At 41.7% G+C, this 20,468-nt stretch overlaps 1 protein-coding gene across 1 annotated transcript in view; it reads left to right on the top strand.

Annotated features, from left to right (window-relative positions):
- Nucleotides 1-20,468, top strand: part of LOC118384873 (transmembrane protein 132D-like) — a 46,280-nt gene that overhangs the window by 10,137 nt on the left and 15,675 nt on the right. The window contains exons 2-3 of the mRNA XM_052521286.1: nt 1,824-2,706; nt 16,279-16,422. Of these exons, the coding sequence (XP_052377246.1) occupies nt 1,824-2,706; nt 16,279-16,422 (1,027 nt within the window). The remainder of the gene's footprint in view (nt 1-1,823; nt 2,707-16,278; nt 16,423-20,468) is intronic.

Genomic DNA, 20,468 nt, shown 5'->3' with positions numbered 1-20,468 from the left:
TTATTCAGCCCCTTTACTTTCAGTGCAGCAAACTCTCTCCAGAAGTTCAGTGAGGATCTCTGAATGATCCAATGTTGACCTAAATGACTAATGATGATAAATACAATCCACCTGTGTGTAATCAAGTCTCCGTATAAATGCACCTGCACTGTGATAGTCTCAGAGGTCCGTTAAAAGCGCAGAGAACATCATGAAGAACAAGGAACACACCAGGCAGGTCCGAGATACTATTGTGAAGAAGTTTAAAGCCGGATTTGGATACAAAAAGATTTCCCAAGCTTTAAACATCCCAAGGAGCACTGTGCAAGCGATAATATTGAAATGGAAGGAGTATCAGACCACTGCAAATCTACCAAGACCTGGCCGTCCCTCTAAACTTTCAGCTCATACAAGGAGAAGACTGATCAGAGATGCAGCCAAGAGGCCCATGATCACTCTGGATGAACTGCAGAGATCTACAGCTGAGGTGGGAGACTCTGCCCATAGGACAACAATCAGTCGTATATTGCACAAATCTGGCCTTTATGGAATGGTGGCAAGAAGAAAGCCATTTCTTAAAGATATTCATAAAAAGTGTTGTTTAAAGTTTGCCACAAGCCACCTGGGAGACACACCAAACATGTGGAAGAAGGTGCTCTGGTCAGATGAAACCAAAATTGAACTTTTTGGCAACAATGCAAAACGTTATGTTTGGCGTAAAAGCAACACAGCTCATCACCCTGAACACACCATCCCCACTGTCAAACATGGTGGTGGCAGTATCATGGTTTGGGCCTGCTTTTCTTCAGCAGGGACAGGGAAGATGGTTAAAATTGATGGGAAGATGGATGGAGCCAAATACAGGACCATTCTGGAAGAAAACCTGATGGAGTCTGCAAAAGACCTGAGACTGGGATGGAGATTTGTCTTCCAACAAGACAATGATCCAAAACATAAAGCAAAATCTACAATGGAATGGTTCAAAAATAAACATATCCAGGTGTTAGAATGGCCAAGTCAAAGTGATTGTGTCCCACTTGTTGTTGATTCTTCACAAAAAAATACAGTTTTATATCTTTATGTTTGAAGCCTGAAATGTGGCAAAAGGTCGCAAAGTTCAAGGGGGCCGAATACTTTCGCAAGGCACTGTATCAAGAACTGCAACGCTGCTGGGGGTTTCATGATCAATGGTTTCCCATGTGTACCAAGAATAGTCCACCACCCAAAGGACATCCAGCCAACTTGACACAACTGTATTGGAGTCAACATGGGCAAGCATCACTGTGGAACGCTTTCGACACCTTGTAGTCCATGCCCCGAAAAATGTAGGCTGTTCCCTCAGTGTATATGACAACAGGATTCAACACATACAGACCTTGAAGTTGTGGACTGCCTAGATAAAGTTGACTCATACTTTGCCTTGTTACTGTATCATTCCAAGTGGTCTCAGCTGTAAAGCTACTCGGCTGTTCGAGGTCATGTTTAAATTGAAAGGGATTGTGCTGGATTTCAGGATGGGCTGTATAGTGGGGCAGGAGGACAGTGGGCTAGCTAGGGCATTCCTTGTGATGATGTTTGATGTACAGTATATTGGATTTCAGCAGCCGTAGCCTGAAAAGTGGGGTCATCTCTTCTAGATTTCCACTGAATCCACTGAATAACCATGGTCACGTGCAAGAGAGTGGTGTCAACTTTTATTTTATCCACCACCATTATTCAACATTTAAACACATTTTTGGGGAGAAACCATAGTAATGCTGCTACTTTGAATAGACACACATTTGCTCTGTGATTTTTTTTTTTGGCGATATGTTAACAGCTGTATTTGAAATCTCATTCTCTAGGTGTCCACTGCCAGGAGATGTCAGAAGACACCAAGAACCAAGCTCCCTTCCCTGTATACCCCTCAGTAGGCTACCAGATCCTCAATGCAGACCACCTACTGCTGAGAGAGAATAGCCAAGAGCTGCTGGGGAACTCCGGCCTGCAGGCCCAGAGGCAGGCCTTCCTCATCACCAACCCCGGGGCGGGCCTCCTGCGGCCGGCCGTCAACGCCACGTATGGCCCCCTGTCTGTGGAGAGGCCTATCGGCCGAGAGCTGCTCCTCAGCGGCCGTAGGATCCTTCCTGTCGTCCTGGCCCGCCAGGTCCGCTCCTCCACGCCCATTGTCAGAATCCTCTTCCACATGCCCGATTTGGCCAGTGGAGGTGATGCTGGGATGAAGGCAGGGGAAAAAGAGGACAGGGGTAGTAGTGGGAGGAAGGGAGCGTCGGAGGAGGGGGCGCATTGTGTGACGGCGTATGCCTTCTGGGAGACACGGGAAGTGCGGGGGGCATGCCTGCTGTCCCCAGGGGGATTCTGTGTGGCCCAGTTGAAACCTGAGCCAGCCTGGTTCAGCCCCAGGGAAAGACTGGGAGAGGTGCAGGGGAATCCCGTAGAGATCTACTTCCAAAGCCGACGGGACCGGACGGGCCAGTGTGTGCCCCAGGACAGCCTGCAGCGTGTGGGGGTGGGGAGGGGCGGCTCAGTGGGGTCTGGTATACCATTGAGGAGGGTAGGGAGTGTCAACCTCCTAAAGGCCTCACCTGGGAACCCTACATTTCTGCGTCTGAGACTAGGGGGAGCCTTGGTAGTCCAGACCTCCTCCAAACCACTGAGAACCACTGACTTGGCCACTTTCTATGTGTTCCTGTCCAATGTGTCTGCTGTGGAGAGCTTCACTCTTAGGTAAGAACACTGCTTGGATATAATGTTTGTCTGTGAGTCTCTCTCATTGCATAGCTAGAATATCCAGATCACAATCAGATAGTCTGATAAATTAGCTATGAATGTTGTAGGTACTACCTACATAATGTTGTTGATATGACTTCACTGTCTATATATTGTATTGTACTGCTTTGTGTGCAGAACATATTCTGAATATACTGATGCACTCTCAAACACTGACTATTGAGGATCAATTCTACATCCTATTTGTTTAATGTGGGTTTACTAATACTACTAATATACATTTAATGTGTTACTGCGTCCCCTCTGTTACTATGATGTATGCTACCATGATGTGCCTACCCCTTGCTCAGAACATAAATCCATATGTAACATTAAATGTATAAATATAATTTGTTTATTGGATTATGAAAACATATAAAGAACACAACAAATGTTAACCTTTCATGTTAAGCGGATTTTATGAGTACAAAATACACTATATATACACACAAGTATATGGACACACCTTCAAATGAGTGGATTGGGCTATTTCAGCCACACCCGTTGCTGACAGGTGTATAAAATCGAGCACACAGCCATGAAGTGACTTTCAATGTGGCACCGTCATAGGGTGCCACCTTTCCAACAAGTCAGTTTGTCAAAGTTCTGCCCTGCTAGAGCTGCCCCAGTCAACTGTAAGTACTGTTATTTTGAAGTGGAAATGTCTAGGAGCAACAACAGCTCAGCCGCAAAGTGGTAGGCCACACAAGCTCACAGATCGGGAGCACCGAGTACTGAAGCGCGTAGCGCGTAAAAATCATCTGTCCTCGGTTGCAACACTCACTACCAAGTTACTTCCAGAGGCAAGTAACTGTTCGTCAGAGCTTCATGAAATGGGTTTCCATGGCTGAGCAGCCGCACACAAGCCTAAGATTACCATGCGCAATGCCAAGTGGTGGCTGGAGTGGTGTAAAGCTCCTCGCCGTTGGTCTCTGGGGCAGTGGAAATGTGTTCTCGGTAGTAATTAATCACGCTACACCATCTGGCAGTCCGACGGACGAATCTGGATTTGGCGGATGCCGGGGGAATGCTACCTACCCCAATGCATAGTGCCAACTGTAAAGTTTGGTGGAGGATGAATAATGGTATGGGGCTGTCTTTCATGGCTTGGGCTATAGTAGGCTTCTTAGTTCCACTGAAGGGAAATCTTAACTCTACAGCATACAATGACATTCTAGATGATTCTGTGGCAAGAGTTTGAGGAAAACCCTTTCCTGTTTCTGCATGACAATGCTCCCTTGCACAAAGCGAGATCCAATCAGAAATGGTTTGTTATGATCGGTGTGGAAGAACTTGACTGGCCTGCACAGAGCCCTGATCTCAACCCCATCGAACACCTTTGGAATGAATTGGAATGCAGGCCTAATCGCCTAACATCAGTGCCCGACCACACTAATGCTCTTGTGGCTGAATGGAAGCAAGTCCCTGCAGCAATGTTCCAACATCTAGTGGAAAGTATTCCCAGAATAGTGGAGGTTGTTATAGAAGCTTAGGGGGACCAACTCCATATTAATGACCATGATTTTGGAATGAGAGGTTTGACTATCAGGTGTCCACATACTTTTGGTCTTGTAGTGTATGTTGGAGGAAGTTAGCAAAAGAAAATAAATAATTGGTGTCATTGTAGGCCTTGTGCGAAAAGTTTATCACCATGATGTATGGGAGAGGCACTTCATGAAGGATAAGTTCCATGCATTTAAATGGTAACTTAAGGCCACTTGATTGGCGCCAGGGCGTGTCTCCAAGGCCATGCTGTGGGATGGTTGAATGCTGGTGTGGCTGGGAGTCGTCTTGCAGTTCCGCTCCCTACACATATTACAGACTTGTCGTATGCTAGTCCCCGTCTACTTCACTCGACTGAAAGAAGATCACAAGTCGCTCTTCCATAGATGGGGAAAATAATTGGGAAATTATTCGGCAGCCTTCATATCTTAACATCCCATTAATGTTTGAACGGGAATTTCAGAATATTTTAGTTCATAAATAATGCATCAATTTAATGGAGCAAGAAAACAAATAACTAACAGCTGCCTGACTCCTTTGGGCCGAAATGAACTTATTACGCAGGCAGCTCTATCGCACCAAAACACACAATTCAATCTGTTTTGCAACAGCTCTACTCACTGCCTCGGATGCACATCACAGAGCAGAATAATATTGCTTTTATTGGAATGTTTTAGATGAGTATACTGAAAAACAGCAGAACATGCTCTATCTTCTGATACAGTGATATCCCAAAGCGTACCCTGACCTTGTGTTAATCCACAGTTCATATCCTATTATATGACTAAAAGGCACAGGGAGGGATATTCAGTACAGATAACAAAAGATGAAACCTCCACTAGATTAGTTATTGTCGAAATGGGACCCTTGACTGGCTGCCAAAAATGTTACAAGTTTAATCATCTCTGAACCTGAAACTGACCTGGATTTGTTGCATTGTGTCGGTGGGGATCGAGGAGAGTTGCGTGAGAGATGCCTACCCTCTCTGGTCACAATATTTATTTGAGAGATCAATCTGTTTGCCACCTGAACTTCCCAAATCCATTGACCCACTGCAGATGCTGTTAGGCCTCTGTGCTTGAGTCCCATTGCTCTTCATCGCCCCATACTGGAATTTAGAGAGGGGAGACGAGTGAAGGGACTGAGCCGAGTGTTTTAAGGCCATGTGGAACCAGGTCTGAATTGGCTTGGCTCAGAGATGCGTGATTCTTCCTTGGGGAAATCCCTGCTCCACTTCACTCCTCCAGGCCCAAAATTGAGTCCAAACCCCAAGGGTTATGGCAGATAATCCCTGTTCTGATTGAAAACGATTCGAGAGGTTAACCCTTTGGGTGGAGATGATCTGACCACCGTTCCATTACTGCCTCTCCTGGACTTGTGTTTGTGTGCGGTTGTAAATGTGTGAGGTGTGTGTGCAATTGTGTTTGTTGGTAGTTCCAGTCCCACAGTCATTGGAACAAGGCTCTCAATTATAGTAAGCGTATTTGCTGCTCTACCTCATAGCCAGTACTCAGAAACCATCAGGAAAAAGTACCAACTGTCATATTTGAGTAAAAGTAATTAAAAGAAATTGACTCAAGTAAAGGTCACCCAGTAAAATTCTAAAAGTAAAATTCTACTTTAGTAAAAGTCTAAAAGTATTTGGTTTAAAATATACTTACGTATCAAAAGTATAAATAATTTAAAATTCCTTATATTAAGCAAAACAGATGGCACAATGTTCTTCTTTTTTAAATTACGGAAATCCACGGGCACACTCCAACATTCAGATTGGAACATTTACAAACTAAGCATGTGTGTTTAGTAAGCCCTTCAGATCAGAGGCAGTAGGGATGACCAGGGATGTTCGGTTGAATTTGACTATTTTCATGTCCTGCTAAGCATTTCAAATGTAACATGTACTTATGGGTGTCAAGGAAAATGTATGGAGTAAAACATACAATATTTGATATAAATAGTAAAGTACAGATACCCAAAAAAACTACTTAAGTAGTACTTAAAAGTATTTTTACCTAAGTACTTTACACCACTGGATACCATCCATTCCCAGTCTGTCCAAAGTGGCTATCCCTTTTGCTCTTTCCCTCTATGAAAAAGCCCACAGTACAATATCAGCATATACAGGACAGAGATCATATGCTACAATGTATATTAAACTTGAACTTATTTGAGATTCTCTACAAAGCCTTATAGAGTTACTTGTGGAATTAATTTCAATATTTTTGGTGACCGAATTGGATTCTTCTCATATCAGTTTCTTTATAAACACTGTGTATTTCATTTGAAAGAAGAAGAAAAAATTATACCAAGCTTACATTTACCAAGCTCACTCCTCTAGCCTAAACCCTTAAGACTGTTAGAATCATCAAAATCAAAAAATCAGAAATTAAAATGTCAGAAGCTAATATAAGGGTAGAGAGTCTTAGCGAGTGTTTACATTAGATATGAAGTGAACTCGGAATACCAAATCCAGACGCCTACTGTAATCTATGAAAATGAGCCCACTCTGTTTGTCCTCCTGCTGCATGATCGGCTGGGAAAATTAGCTCGCTGGAAATGACGGTTGCATGGCAGTTCATTTTCCACAAGTAATTTACTTTGCCCTGTAGAATTGTGGGTAACCTAAGGACATTTCAGGCAGCCTTATTTTTTTATCTGCAACATTTTTTGATTGCTTAGTCCAAAGGAATTAATACTTTGTCAAATTCAGGCCATGGGATGCTAACATTGTGTATTTTGAAAAGTGCTATTTTAGTGATGAGTTTGTGCTGTGCTTTAAGGGAGGTACAGGAAGTCTCCGGCAGCAGTCTATTCAGCTGATAGCCCGTTGGCTGTTCCACACTAAATAGATTGTAAACGTGGGATATGTGAAGGTAGTAGATGAAGAGTGGAGGTGTAAAACATCACAAATGAGATGATGATGAGTTGACTTTGAGGAAGTCACACAGACAGCTCTATCAAGTCTCCCTTAATTCCCCCCTTTTCTACTTGATCTCAGGCAAAGGATTTATTTAATCAACCTCCTCATTGACTCATTTCCTTTACCATCCTGATCTCATACTTAGACTGTTTATTGATCCAGCCAGGCTTAAAATAGACTGTTGTCATCTGGCTTTGCCCCTGTTGGTCTGAATTCCTCCTGGTTCCTGGTACTGGCCCACTAGATTGAGCTATATATGTAAAAAAAAAAATGTCCTAATTATCTTAATTGAAAAATCCACTCAAACTATCTTTTAGTATTTTTTTCATTAGTCCACTGTAAATATAGTGCACAAAATGTTTGCATGTCAGCAGTCAAGTTTAGCAGATGTAGGACTTTCAAGCAGGCTGTGTTTTTACCGTTTTTGACTGAATTTCTCTTTTAACAGGAGTAATGATATGTTTGGTTGGTAGATTGTTTGGCTGTGATGGTGGCCTTGCCTCAACAAATCTAGCTGAGAGTTGATTAGTCTGGCTCCTGACCCATGCCTCGGGCCTGCCTGGGTTAGTATTGATCAGAATATCATCTGTCACAGGGCACCAGTATGTTTGACTGACTAACACACCTTTGCAGGTGGACGGGACAGGGGGAGTGTGTGTGTGTGTGTGTGTGTGTGTGTGTGTGTGTGTGTGTGTGTGTGTGTGTGTGTGTGTGTGTGTGTGTGTGTGTGTGTGTGTGTGTGTGTGTGTGTGTGTGTGTGTGTGTGTGTGTGTGTGTGTGTGTGTGTGTGTGTGTGTGTGTGTGTGTGTGTGTGTGTCTAACCCTTTAAGCCACTGGGCGTTCACTTCATGACCACACTATTCTGATGTCCTCCCCATTATCTGAATATGTTCCCCTCTAATACAATTGCTGTAATAGACCTAATGGAGAAGTATTTCTGTCTTTGATCCTGTTTTTGCTGTTTCAAACAGTCAGCTCAGTTTAAACAATAATGAAATGTTAGTACTTTATAAGACAACACCCTGCTAAGCAATTAGTATTCCAATCGCAAATTCAAATAGTTGCCTATGAAAGCAAATCATTTTCTGTCTGACACACACACACACACACACACACACACACACACACACACACACACACACACACACACACACACACACACACACACACACACACACACACACACACACACACACACACACACACACACACACACACACACACACACCACTGATTTGCGCTATCTGATATTATGATCCACAGCTGCATCACATGCCAGTCACATAAAGAGCATCAGTGATTCCTATCACATGTGTGTTTAAAGGTGACAGGCAAAGTCTCCACAAAACTATAACACTTAATAATAATGCTCATGTAGGCTTCATTAAATTAGCCACCACACACCAAAAAATATGACTACATTTTAGCTGTCATTTCTACTTTTTGGTGAATGTCATTTTCTGTCCATAGAATTCAAGGATGATGTAATTTGAGGGCAAAAGGAAAATAACAATTGCTCACTGCAAGGAACTCAAGCTACAGGCATGGTTTTATGAGTAATTTTCTGGATCAGAAATGAAACAAATGACACTGACATGATCTGGGAAATAAACATGTATGTCAATAATGGTTATACTCATATGCAGATAATGCAGTCAGGTCACCTGTGATTTAAGTCAGTGTTTTGAGATTTTTGTTTTAAGCCTATCCCAAACCTTAACCCTTACCTTAACCATTTGGAGTTAATACCTAACCTTAAGATTTCAGAGTTAATGCCTAAACTTAACCCTAACCTAAAAAATATTCACATAATGCTTACACTTAATCTTTAAACACTTTGAAAATTGATGTTTGGAACAACTTCGTAATTTGAAGTTTGCGAAACATGAAGGGACGTCTAATGATGACTTGAGACTGTGAAAGCAAGTAGAGATAATGAGATCCAGTATGATCTAGCTAGTTAGTTAGCTAGCTATAGCTGGACAGTGTATTCCCAATCAATTTGATGAGGCTCCCATTCATACAGCTAAGATTAGCTAAACGTTTTAGTTGATAATACTTGTTGGATGATACAACACATGTACAGTATAAGCTAGCTAGCTAATACACTTAGTTTACTTCTTGGGAAACAATATAATTGAGCTATTACTGACTGGTCAATTGTTACCATATATAGCTAGCTAGACCCTTTCGGACAATTGTACTGTGAACACAAGGTTAGCAAACATTAGCTAGCCCAAGTGTGGCTTAGCTAACCAAGAACATCCATGATCATGATCTCTCCTGGTGAAACTGCTTTGATAAGAGTTTTCTCAATCACAAGTACTCTTACCACTTTGAGCTGTACATAATTAAAGATCACTTAAATAGTAGTGTCGTTTCAAGTGATTTATTATAGTTAGCTAGAAGGAGAACAGCATCGTGTCTTCTCATTCTGCAGCATAAATCTGACTGACCACCAACTGTCACACTAACCAAGTTTCCGTCAACAGTTTTTACGTGAGTAAAGTCATAACATTTAAAAAAATATATCACGACAGCTGTGATGGAAACAGGAAGTTTCGGTAGAATAATTTGGACATGGTGGAATCTTTTTGTGTCGGTAAAATTAATTATGCGGGAAATAGCAGTGAAAACTCCTTTATGCGCAAATACTGATATAATAGCCATCATATCAAAATAAACTTGGAATAACGCGGTGATGGTGTGTCCTCCCACTATGATTTGAGAAATGATGCAATTTATTAGGCTACAGATTAAATAAATTACGATGAACATCACAGTGTGGTTAAGTTGAACTGTGATCTCGATGCTCTTTTCCAATAAATATCGAGGGTCTTCTGGTGACATGCTGATCGAAGCTTCACAACCTTTTGACAAATACAAATATTCTTGCTCTTATCCATAATAATCTCATTATCTAGACTTGCCTACCCGCACAGCCTGACCTCATTACATCTGTGAGCTGTTGTCTAGAGCACACTAGCCAAGACCAGGGTAGCACATTTGCTGTTTAACTTTCAAATAGTTGAAAATACGATGGAATCTTGTTGTACTTTAGATTTTTATTCAGTACATGAAAACTTAAGTACATTTTGTGTGCACTACATCGCCATGCAGTGACTTTTGTCCACTAAAAGTAAATTTGGTGGACACACCACTGGTGGGAAAATATAGAGTACTCGCTTGAAAATCTGTCGCCAATTGGATCAAAACCTAGCTAGTTTTGTGAAAAATGAAAACTACTTTGAAATTGCTGGATCAAATGTAAAATAGAGAGATTTTGTTTCACATACTAGAAATGTGTGAAATTGGGCACTAAAATCAGACAATTTTTAACATTTTCCAAGAATTCCAATAGAGCAAATTGACAGGTAACCATACCTATTTTAGTGTTATATCAAGGATACAAAATCTACCCCGACCAAAAAATGATTGCAGATCATTTTATGATGTATTTAGCGTTTGTATTGTTGTAGAAAGGTTTGGAAAAACAGGGACATTTTTGCCTGTCACCTTTTAATGCTAATGACTTCTGACAAATAATCATGATTTAATCATCTTTTCTAGGAAAGGTATTTTATTCCGGTTGAGATAGATGAGAGCGATAGATCAGTGACCTTTATCTCGCTGATGGAAGATGTGAAACTCCATATTACTTAACTTTATTTAGACAAGTATTATATTAACTAAACTGCTCTCACATGTAGTGGCCTCCAGTTCTCAGTGTAATAAATATGTACAAGTAGGGATTTGTAAAAAAAAAAATAATAATAAAAATTTAAAGGCACTGCCTGCGTAAACATTTCAATGGTGGTTTTGACTAAATTCAACTTCCAGGCAGCCCCTGGTCGGCCTTCAAAATCTATCACTAGGTCTCCTCCCACGCCTTGAAGTCTCACGTGTCTCTGTTTTGTCCCCTATCTAAGCCTTTATGTTCGCTGGGAGGAACAGACAAGCTGTCTGGCCTATGGATTGAGTCGAAAAAAGCTTACGGAAGAGCAGTGAGAGCTCCAGGGCCATGTTGCACAGCTGGAAAAAACCCAAAAGGAGATTAGTGCTTCCTTAGGCCACACAATCAACGGGCCTGATTAAGAAACAATGTTACAGGCACTTCTCCATTTAGATACACACACACACACAATGACGGAGACAAATGGGCCTGGTCAAAAGTACTGCACTACATAGAGAATAGGGTGCCATTTGGGATACAGTCTCAGTCAGCCCAGACTCGGCCAGGACAGAATCACTCCATCTAAATAAGCTTGTATGTTTTCACGCAAAGAGAAACACACAGATGACTATATGTATTACATCACATTAAACATATATTGCAAATTTATATACTGTACTGGACAGATTGACATACATTTAGGTTATATTGGTTATATCTCACACACATACACAAGATTAAAGACTTACTTTGACTCCTTGTACTCCTTGTACCCACCCGCAATGCACATACAGTGTCGACGTTCAGGTCCTGAACCTCCCCTAGGTTCTTACTGTGGAATGCAGTGTTTGGTTTTTGCCAGGCATAATGGGATACATCTCGTCCAAAACGTTGACTGAAGTTTGCCAAAAAGCACCAGGAAGCACCTGGATGATCATCAAGACTCTTGGATGAATGTTGTATGGACAGATGAGTCCAAAGTATAACTTTTTGGAAGACATGGGTACCATTATTCCTGACAAAAACCAAAACAATGTATTCCACAGTAAGAACCTTATACCAATTGTCAAGCATGGTGGTGGTGGTAGTGTGATGGTTTGAGGATGCTTTGCTGCCTCAGGACCTGGAGGACTTGCCGTAATAGAGAATTCTCAAAGCAAATCAAATGAAACTTTATTTGTCACATGCGGCGAATACAAGTGTAGACCTTACTGTGAAATGTTTACTGACAAGCCCTTAACCAATATTGCAGTTCAAGAAGAGTCAAGAAAATATTTACCAAATAAAGTTTAAAAAAATTTATAATAACAATAATAAGAAAAATAACACAATAACATAGCAATAACGAGGCTATATACAGGTGGTACAGCTACCGAGTCAGTGTGCGGGAGTACAGGCTAGTTGAGGTAATTTGTACATGTAGGTAGGTAGGTGTGGAGTGACTGTGCATAGATATTAAACAGCGAGTAGAAGCAGTGTACAAATCAAATGGAGGGGGGGTTAATATAACAGTCTGGTGGCCATTTGATTAATTGTTCAGCAGTCATGGTTTGAGAGTAGATGCTGTTAAGGAGCCTTTTGTACTTGGCGCTCCGGTACCACTTGCCGTGTGGTAGCAGAGAAAACAGTCTATGACTTGGGTGACTGGAGTCTCTGACACGTTTATGGGCTTTACTCTGACACCGCCTAGTATATAGGTCCTGGATGGCAGGAAGCTTGGCCCCAGTGATGTACATTTGGTAAATCTGACAATAATTCTATCCTCCTGATTCCTGCTTACAAGCAAAAACTAAAGCAGGAAATACCAGTGACTCACTCAATATGGAAGTGTTCAGACGACACAGATGCTACACTACAGGACTGTTTTGCTAGCACAGACTGGAATATATTCCGGGATTCATCCAATGGCATTGAGGAGTATAACACCTCAGTCATCGGCTTCATCAATAAGTTGTCATGTCTTTACCATTTGTGATGACATACTATTTTCAAATCGATTACCTAACGTTCAATTATTTGATTAAATTACTTTGGCAATAACTAACTCATTAGGAATGCGGGGCACCACTGAATCATTAGTTTATAGAGAGGGCTATGTCCCGAATCCACTCTTAAAGATCTGAAGATCTTTTATATCAATAGCAGTCAATCATGAATTATTCTCTTCCTTCTATCAGTCTCATCTGAAAGTCGTAAAATTCTTGGTTATTTGCTCGAACCCTAATATAGATTACGAATCAGCGATGTACAAATTGGCTTAATTATTGATTTACTAACTAATCAATCAAATCACAGACATACATGAAAATACATAGATATTGTACATTGGGTTGCAACATGATACAAAGAAAAAGTCCCTAGCGGACGAAACCGATATGACGGCTTGGTAGACAAAAGAAAAGGGGTGTGCAGTTCAAGAGCGGGAAACTCAGGATTACGACACTCATAGAAACTGCTAACACTTTACATGAACGACCGCTCATTCGAAAATAAATCTCAATTTATATTTATGCACGTATGTCATTGTTGTTTTCTCTGTTGGAATCCAGTCCTTCTGCTCGAGACAGAAAAGTCTCTGGTTGCGTTTCCCTGAAGATCAAAGTATTTTGTGGATGTTAGAATGGGTACTTCAGAGTACTGTGTTTCGGCAGTTGTACTTGTCCCAGATTTACGTAATTTCTAACTTCAGACTAGTAATTTGTGTCGTCTGGAATTTCTCACTTATTCAGTAGTGAATCGATAGTCTTAAAGTTTAACCATATCCAGCCAATGGTCCACATGGGATGGTTTTCTAGTCTAGTTTCTACAGGTCTTAACCATTTGAGACATCGGCCTTACCATGTCTCTTTGGCACCTTGTAGTTTTAACCACTTCACACACCAGAGTCCCCCGGCATGTTTTGGTCTTAGAAATTCAACCATTTGCATCCTTAGTTTACACCCATTGTTTGTGTGGTCTGGTGTGAATATCAGCCGGGGTGGGTTTTATACATTTCAGTAGAAAATGGCTGTTCCATGAAGCCAAATGTGATGTCTGGGCTCACGGGGGTGTGGCCACTGACTAGTTAATACTCTTGTTTAGAAGGTTAATATCACATTACATCTTTTCACAAATAGTTTCATGTTTATTCACATACATTTCACAATATTTAGATGTAACCCTGACAGCTGGGAAATATACACTTTAAGAGATACAGTTATGTGTGTTTCCTGTCCTTCATGAGATGACCAAATGAAACACACTCGTCATAACTGTCCCTTAAGTGTCCAGGGACCATTCATCACTAAGTATTGAACGCTGAGCTGTAGTCAATGAACAGCATTCTCACATAGGTGTTCCTTTTGTCCAGGTGGGATAGGACAGTGTGGAATGTGTTTGAGATTGTGACATCTGTGGATTTGTTGGGGCGATATGTGAATTGGAGTGGGTCTAGGGTTTCTGGGATGATGGTGTTGATATGAGCCATGACCAACCTTTCAAAGCACTTCATGGCTACCGGCGTTAGTGCTACAGGAGAATATCAGGCCATCCATCTTTGCGCTGATGCGCAGCTGGGTCATGCAGCAAGAGAATCATCCAAAACGCAAGTCAACATGAAAATGGCTAAAAAGAAACACATTTGAAGTTTTGGAATGGCCTGTGAAAATCCAAAATTAATCCCAATTGAGATGTTGTGGCATGACTTTAAATGAGCAGTTCATGCTTGAAAACCCACAAATCTCTGTTCGGCATGGAAAAGTGGGCCAAAATTCCTCCACAGCGATTTGAGAGACTGATCAACAACTACAGGAAGTGTTTTGTTGGACTCATTGCAGTTTAAGATGGCTCAACCAGTTATTGAGTGTAAGGGGGCAATTGTTTTTTCTGACAGGGACATTGGGTGTTAAATAACTTTGTTCATGAACTTAAGTATGTCATTGTTCACTTAGGTTACCTTTATCAAATATTAGGTTTTGGTTGAAGATCTGATAACATTCAGTATCAAAAATATGCAAAAGTAGAGAGAATTAGAAAGGTGCAAATATTGTTTCACAGCACTGTACATGCTTATTAAATCATTCCAGGAAGTCTGATGACAAGATCTCCATGGTCAGGAAATGTTAGAGAGCATTCTTTACCTATACTGGGTCACCCCATCCTAGAGAGTTTGTATGAGGGCCTCGTACTGCCACCCTGCCTGGTCCTCCCACCCTTACAGGCGTGTAATGAGGGCTCCTGCACTGCTGTTGACTGGATAGATAGAGGGGATGATATCACACAGCAGATTAAATGATCAGTGGTTCCCCAGCAAGCAGCTAGTGCTGATGGGAATAAGATGTGCCTGCTGATTCTCGGTTTGCAGGCAGGGAGGTAAACATCACTTCTCCGACACACACGTACGCATAGACACACACACACACACACACACACACACACACACACACACACACACACACACACACACACACACACACACACACACACACACACACACACACACACACACACACACACACACACACACACACACACACACACAGACCAGCCAAACAGTGGTAATAACATGTTGATCTTCTTTCAAATTGAACTTTCACCAACCAGGCAGCTTTAGATGCTGAGCGCAGAGCAGTGCAACTTCCATAGACAAACATTGGCATTAGAATGAACCGTAATGAAGAGTGACTTTTAACTTGGCACCATCATAGGATTACACCTTTCCTAAAAGTCAGTTCGTCAAATGTCTGCCCTTCTACAGCTTCCCCGGTCAACTGTAAGTGCAGTTATTGTGAAGTGGAAACGTCTAAGAGCAAAAACGGCTCAGCCGAGAAGTGGTAGGCCACACAAGATCACAGAACAGGACCACCAAGTGCTGATGCGCATAGCACGTTAAAATCTGTCATCGGTTCCAGCACTCACTACCGAGTTCTAAACTGCCTCTGGAAGCAATGTTAGCACAAGAACTGTACGTCAGGAGCTTTATGAAATGGGTTTCCATGGCTGAGCAGCCTGCACACAAACCTAAGATCACCATGCGCAATGCCAAACGTCGTCCAACATCAGTGCCCAACCTCACTAATGCTCTTGTGGCAAGTCCCAGCAGCAATTTTCCAACATCTAGTGGAAAGCCTTCCCAGACGAGTCGAGGCTGTTACAGCAGCGAAGGGGGAACCAACTCCATATTAATGCCCATGATTTTGGAATGAGATGTTCAACGAGCAGGTGTCCACATACTTTTCGTCATGTAGTGTACGTCAGGCTTCCATCATTATCTGAGGTTCTCAGGTGATCTTAGATAGACCCACCTCCCCTGCAGCAGATACATCATGGGTCAATAATACTCAAACAGAAACGTGGAGATTCTGTTGATATCAACTCAAGTAGCCTGTGTTTGTACAGTATGTGTGTATGTCAACTGACCTGTGTGTGTTACAGTAACTGTGTGTCTGTGTTCCAGAGCCACAGTGAGGAAGGGGATGTCATTCAGTACAGCGAGGCCCAGTGACTCAGCCTTATGGGACATCGCCCTGGAGTCTGGCAGAGGGGGCGCAAACACCATCTCTGCCGTGTGTCAGAGGAAAACCACCACCACCGGGAAAAGGTGTGTGTTCAAGAATGAGATAGGTTCCTAACCAACCTCTATTGAATTCAAAAGAATGAAGCTACAAATGGTTCTGAACATCTTATTCGTTACAAAACTGAGTGATTGCCAAATTTCTAAAAGCCCTACATTTACCGCTTTCTTAAATGGCCTTCCTCTGTCCTGTTACCACTGACTGATATAAGTAGTGAACGATTGTTGATGCACAGCACGTGTCGAAGACAAGGGTAGAATAAACAAACAGGTTTGTTATAGATTTCTGCTAATTTTCCTTGTTAAAACATCATGATTTATTTTAACCTTTATTTAACTAGGCAAGTCAGTCAAGAACAATTTCTTATTAACAATGTCAGCCTAGGAACAGTGGGTTAACTGCTTTGTTCAGGGGTAGAACGATATATTTTTATCTGTCAGCTTGGGGATTCGATCCACCAACCTTCAGTTACTGGCTCAACGCTCTAACCACTAGGCTACCTGCCACCCCATCTGTTAAAATAGGAAGAAGGAACAAATTGCAAATCTAGAATTTTGATTGAGGAATAAAACTATTGAATTTCATCAGTTGCCTTGTTGATGTGTTCATGGCATTTTTGCGACAGCCTGTTATTGTATGAAGCAGGCCTATGTTACATTGTGATGAATCACTCTCATTGTAAATAGACTGAAGGGACTATTCAAATTCCTCATTAGGGAACTATTTTAACAGATACAGTATATGTGACATAGTTATTTGCTTTAGGCAGTAATTCCCCTGATTTACATTAGATATATTATTATGAGACCCGGTGATTTCCCTGGTCAGGTGAGGTCATTTGGTCAGGATGAAACTCTGGGCCCTAGTTATAATCTCATGCAATGTGCACCGGTTTCCCGGACAGAGATCAAGCCTAGTGCTGACTAAAAAAGCACTCCCCAATGAACAATATTAATTGAAATAGACTATACGACTAATCTTTTACCTGGGAAACCAGCCCTATAACTACAAGGAATAACATACAGTAGTTGACAATGCAAATCAGTTGTTTGTAATCCTCTGAGATTATGATGACATCAGTAAGAACGTTAGTATTCCTGCGGTCTACCACAGTGGGGGAGGGATCAACTGGGTTAATAAGAACACTTTAAAACCCTCAAACTCAACTCTCGACCTCGAAGCCTGTTCCACTGCATTTTTTCATTGTTCCCCTCTAATCGGGGCCTTCTTTAGATTGGGATACCAGGTAGGTGCAATTCATTATCAGGTAGAACACAAAATTAGCAGGCTCCGGACCTCGTAGGGCAGGTATTCCCAGGGGTACGCGCAATGCTGTCGGGTGTACGAATACATTTTAAAAATTTGATTTATTTTTATCTTCACATTTTCAAACAGTACATTTATATTTTCCAACGGGGCTATACATTTGTGTGTTTTTGTCTTGCCTGATTAGCCTAGTTTCACTGCCAAAAATAAAATGTAACCATCTAGTGTTTAGCAAAATAGCAACACAATGTCAAATACAGGTAGCCTAGTCAAATAATTAACATCCAATCATATTAACCGTTACTCTCTCACAGTAAACCTTCACTCTTGCGCAGACATTTAGAAACTAAACATGACAATTGGAAAAATAAGCGTCAGGAATTTTTTGAGGGCGAATAAAGACGTATAAAAGCAACAGATACCATTAATAAGAAAGGGCTAGAAGTGTCTTATATGGTGAGCTACCGAGTGGCTAGGACAGGCAAGCCCCATACTATTGTGGAGGACTTCATTCTTCCTGCTGCCACGAATATGGCTGGGATATGCTGGGGGAAAAGTCCCAAAACTATACAGACAATTACTTAATTACGTATCAGTGACTTGGCAGGATATGTTTTGAAACAATTACTGCTTCACGTACATGCCAGTGAATTATATGTGTTACAGTTGGATGAGTCAATAGATGTGGCGGGCCTGGCACAGCTCCTGGTATATGTCCGTTACGTTTATGGGGGGTCAATTAAGGAGGACAACGTGAGAGGATATTTTTTAAGTACTGGACAGCTTTGTGACATTAAATTGACTTTGGTGGTCAAGATGTGTTAGTATCTGTACTGATGGCGCAAAAGCCATGACAGGGAGACATAGTATAGTAGTAACGCGTGTGCAAGCAGTTGCTCCCGACGCCACTTGGGTACCCTGCAGCATCCACCGAGAGGCTCTTGCTGCCAAGGGAATGCCTGACAGCTTGAAAGACACTACAGTGAAAATTGTTATCTTTGTTAAAGCAAGACTCCTGAACTCTTGTGTATTTTCTGCATTATGCAATGATATGGGCAGTGACCATGTAATGCTTTTACAACGTGCTGGTTATCAAGTGTCAAAGAATTGACACGCTTTTTTTAATTGAGTGACGAGCTTAAAGTTTTCTTTACTGACCATCATTTTCACTTGTCTGACCGCTTGCATGATGACAAGTTTCTCACACGACTGGCCTATCTGCGTGATGTTTATTTTCACCTGCGTGATCTGAATCTAGGATTACAGGGACTCTCCATAACTACATTCAATGTGTAGGACAACATTGAAGCTATGATTAAGGAGTTGGAGCTCTTTCTGTCTGCATGAACTTGGACAACACACAAGTCTTTCCGTCATTGTATGATTTTTAGTGTGCAAATGAACTCAAGCTTACGGACAATGTGAAATGTAGTTAAATGTAAATGTGATATAGCGAAGTACCTGAGTGAGCTGAGTATGCAATTACGCAGGTATTTTCCCGAAACGGACGACACAAAATACTGGATTCGTTATCCCTTTCATGCCCTGCCTACACTTACCGATATCTGAACAAGAGATCCTCATTGAAACTGCAACAAGCAGTTCTGTGAAAATTTAATTTAATCAGAAGCCAATGCCAGATTTCTGGATAGGGCTGCACTCAGAGTTTCTTGCCTTGGCAAATGACACTGATGCCCTTTGCAACCACATACCTATTTGAGATTGGATTCTCGGCCCTCACTAGCATGACAACTAAATACAGGCACAGTCTGTGTGTGGAAAATGATTTAAGACTGAGACTCTCTCCAATGCATCATTTAAAGGACACCCTTCTCTTTAACCTGTGGTGAGTTATTCACAATCTTTGATGGACAAATAAGGTTTTCTATGTAAGATGGCTAAATAAAGAGCAACATCGAATAATGATGGCAACAAAAAAAGAGCGTGCACAGCTGGAGGTTGAATGTTTGAAGGGGTACAAGGACTATAAAAAGTTTGGGAACCACTCTCGTAGGGTAGGAGTTGAATACCCCTGGTTTAGAATGTCTCTTCATTATGTGATCTTGTAGTCCCCCATCTTTATATCAGACACATGTTGTTAGTGACAACTCATGTCCATTTGTCAATTGTTATTTTGTCATTAAAGGCATTTGATCTATGTACTCAAGTGATGTACACAAGTCACTGCTGCCAATATATTTCAGTTGCTATATTATTCATGTATGTATTTAATTGAAAACATTCTGAGAAGTTGGCACCATAACTTTATATGACACTTAATTTTTTCTCATGGACACATGTAGAATTGTAACAGGCCAGGTAACGTGGATGTGTAAAGCATCACATCTACAGTATTTATTGATGTACTGGACATGTTGGCTTTAGAGGACAGCATCACACAGCATCACGTGTCACATTATCAAAAAGGTACCGTCAACAAGGAACATGCTGCTATCACAGCACTACCTGATCCAGATGGCAAAACAGACCTCTGCCCAGCAACCTCCCAGCACTTGCTCTCCCCCTCAGACTCAGACTCAGACACACACACACACACACACACACACACACACACACACACACACACACACACACACACACACACACACACACACACACACACACACACACACACACACACACACACACACACACACACACACACACACACACACACACATACACTCTCCAACCCGGCTCAGCGTGCCGCCCGTCCGACCCACTTATCTGTAATCATCAGTAATCATCAGTGCGTTATCCGGGCTTAAGCACTGGCCGGCTTGCTCCAGGGAAGATTAGGAGCCCA

Source organism: Oncorhynchus keta, chromosome 6 (genome assembly GCF_023373465.1).
Source record: "Oncorhynchus keta strain PuntledgeMale-10-30-2019 chromosome 6, Oket_V2, whole genome shotgun sequence".
Lineage (NCBI taxonomy): Eukaryota > Metazoa > Chordata > Actinopteri > Salmoniformes > Salmonidae > Oncorhynchus > Oncorhynchus keta.
This window is presented reverse-complemented; position numbering and strand designations above follow the sequence as displayed.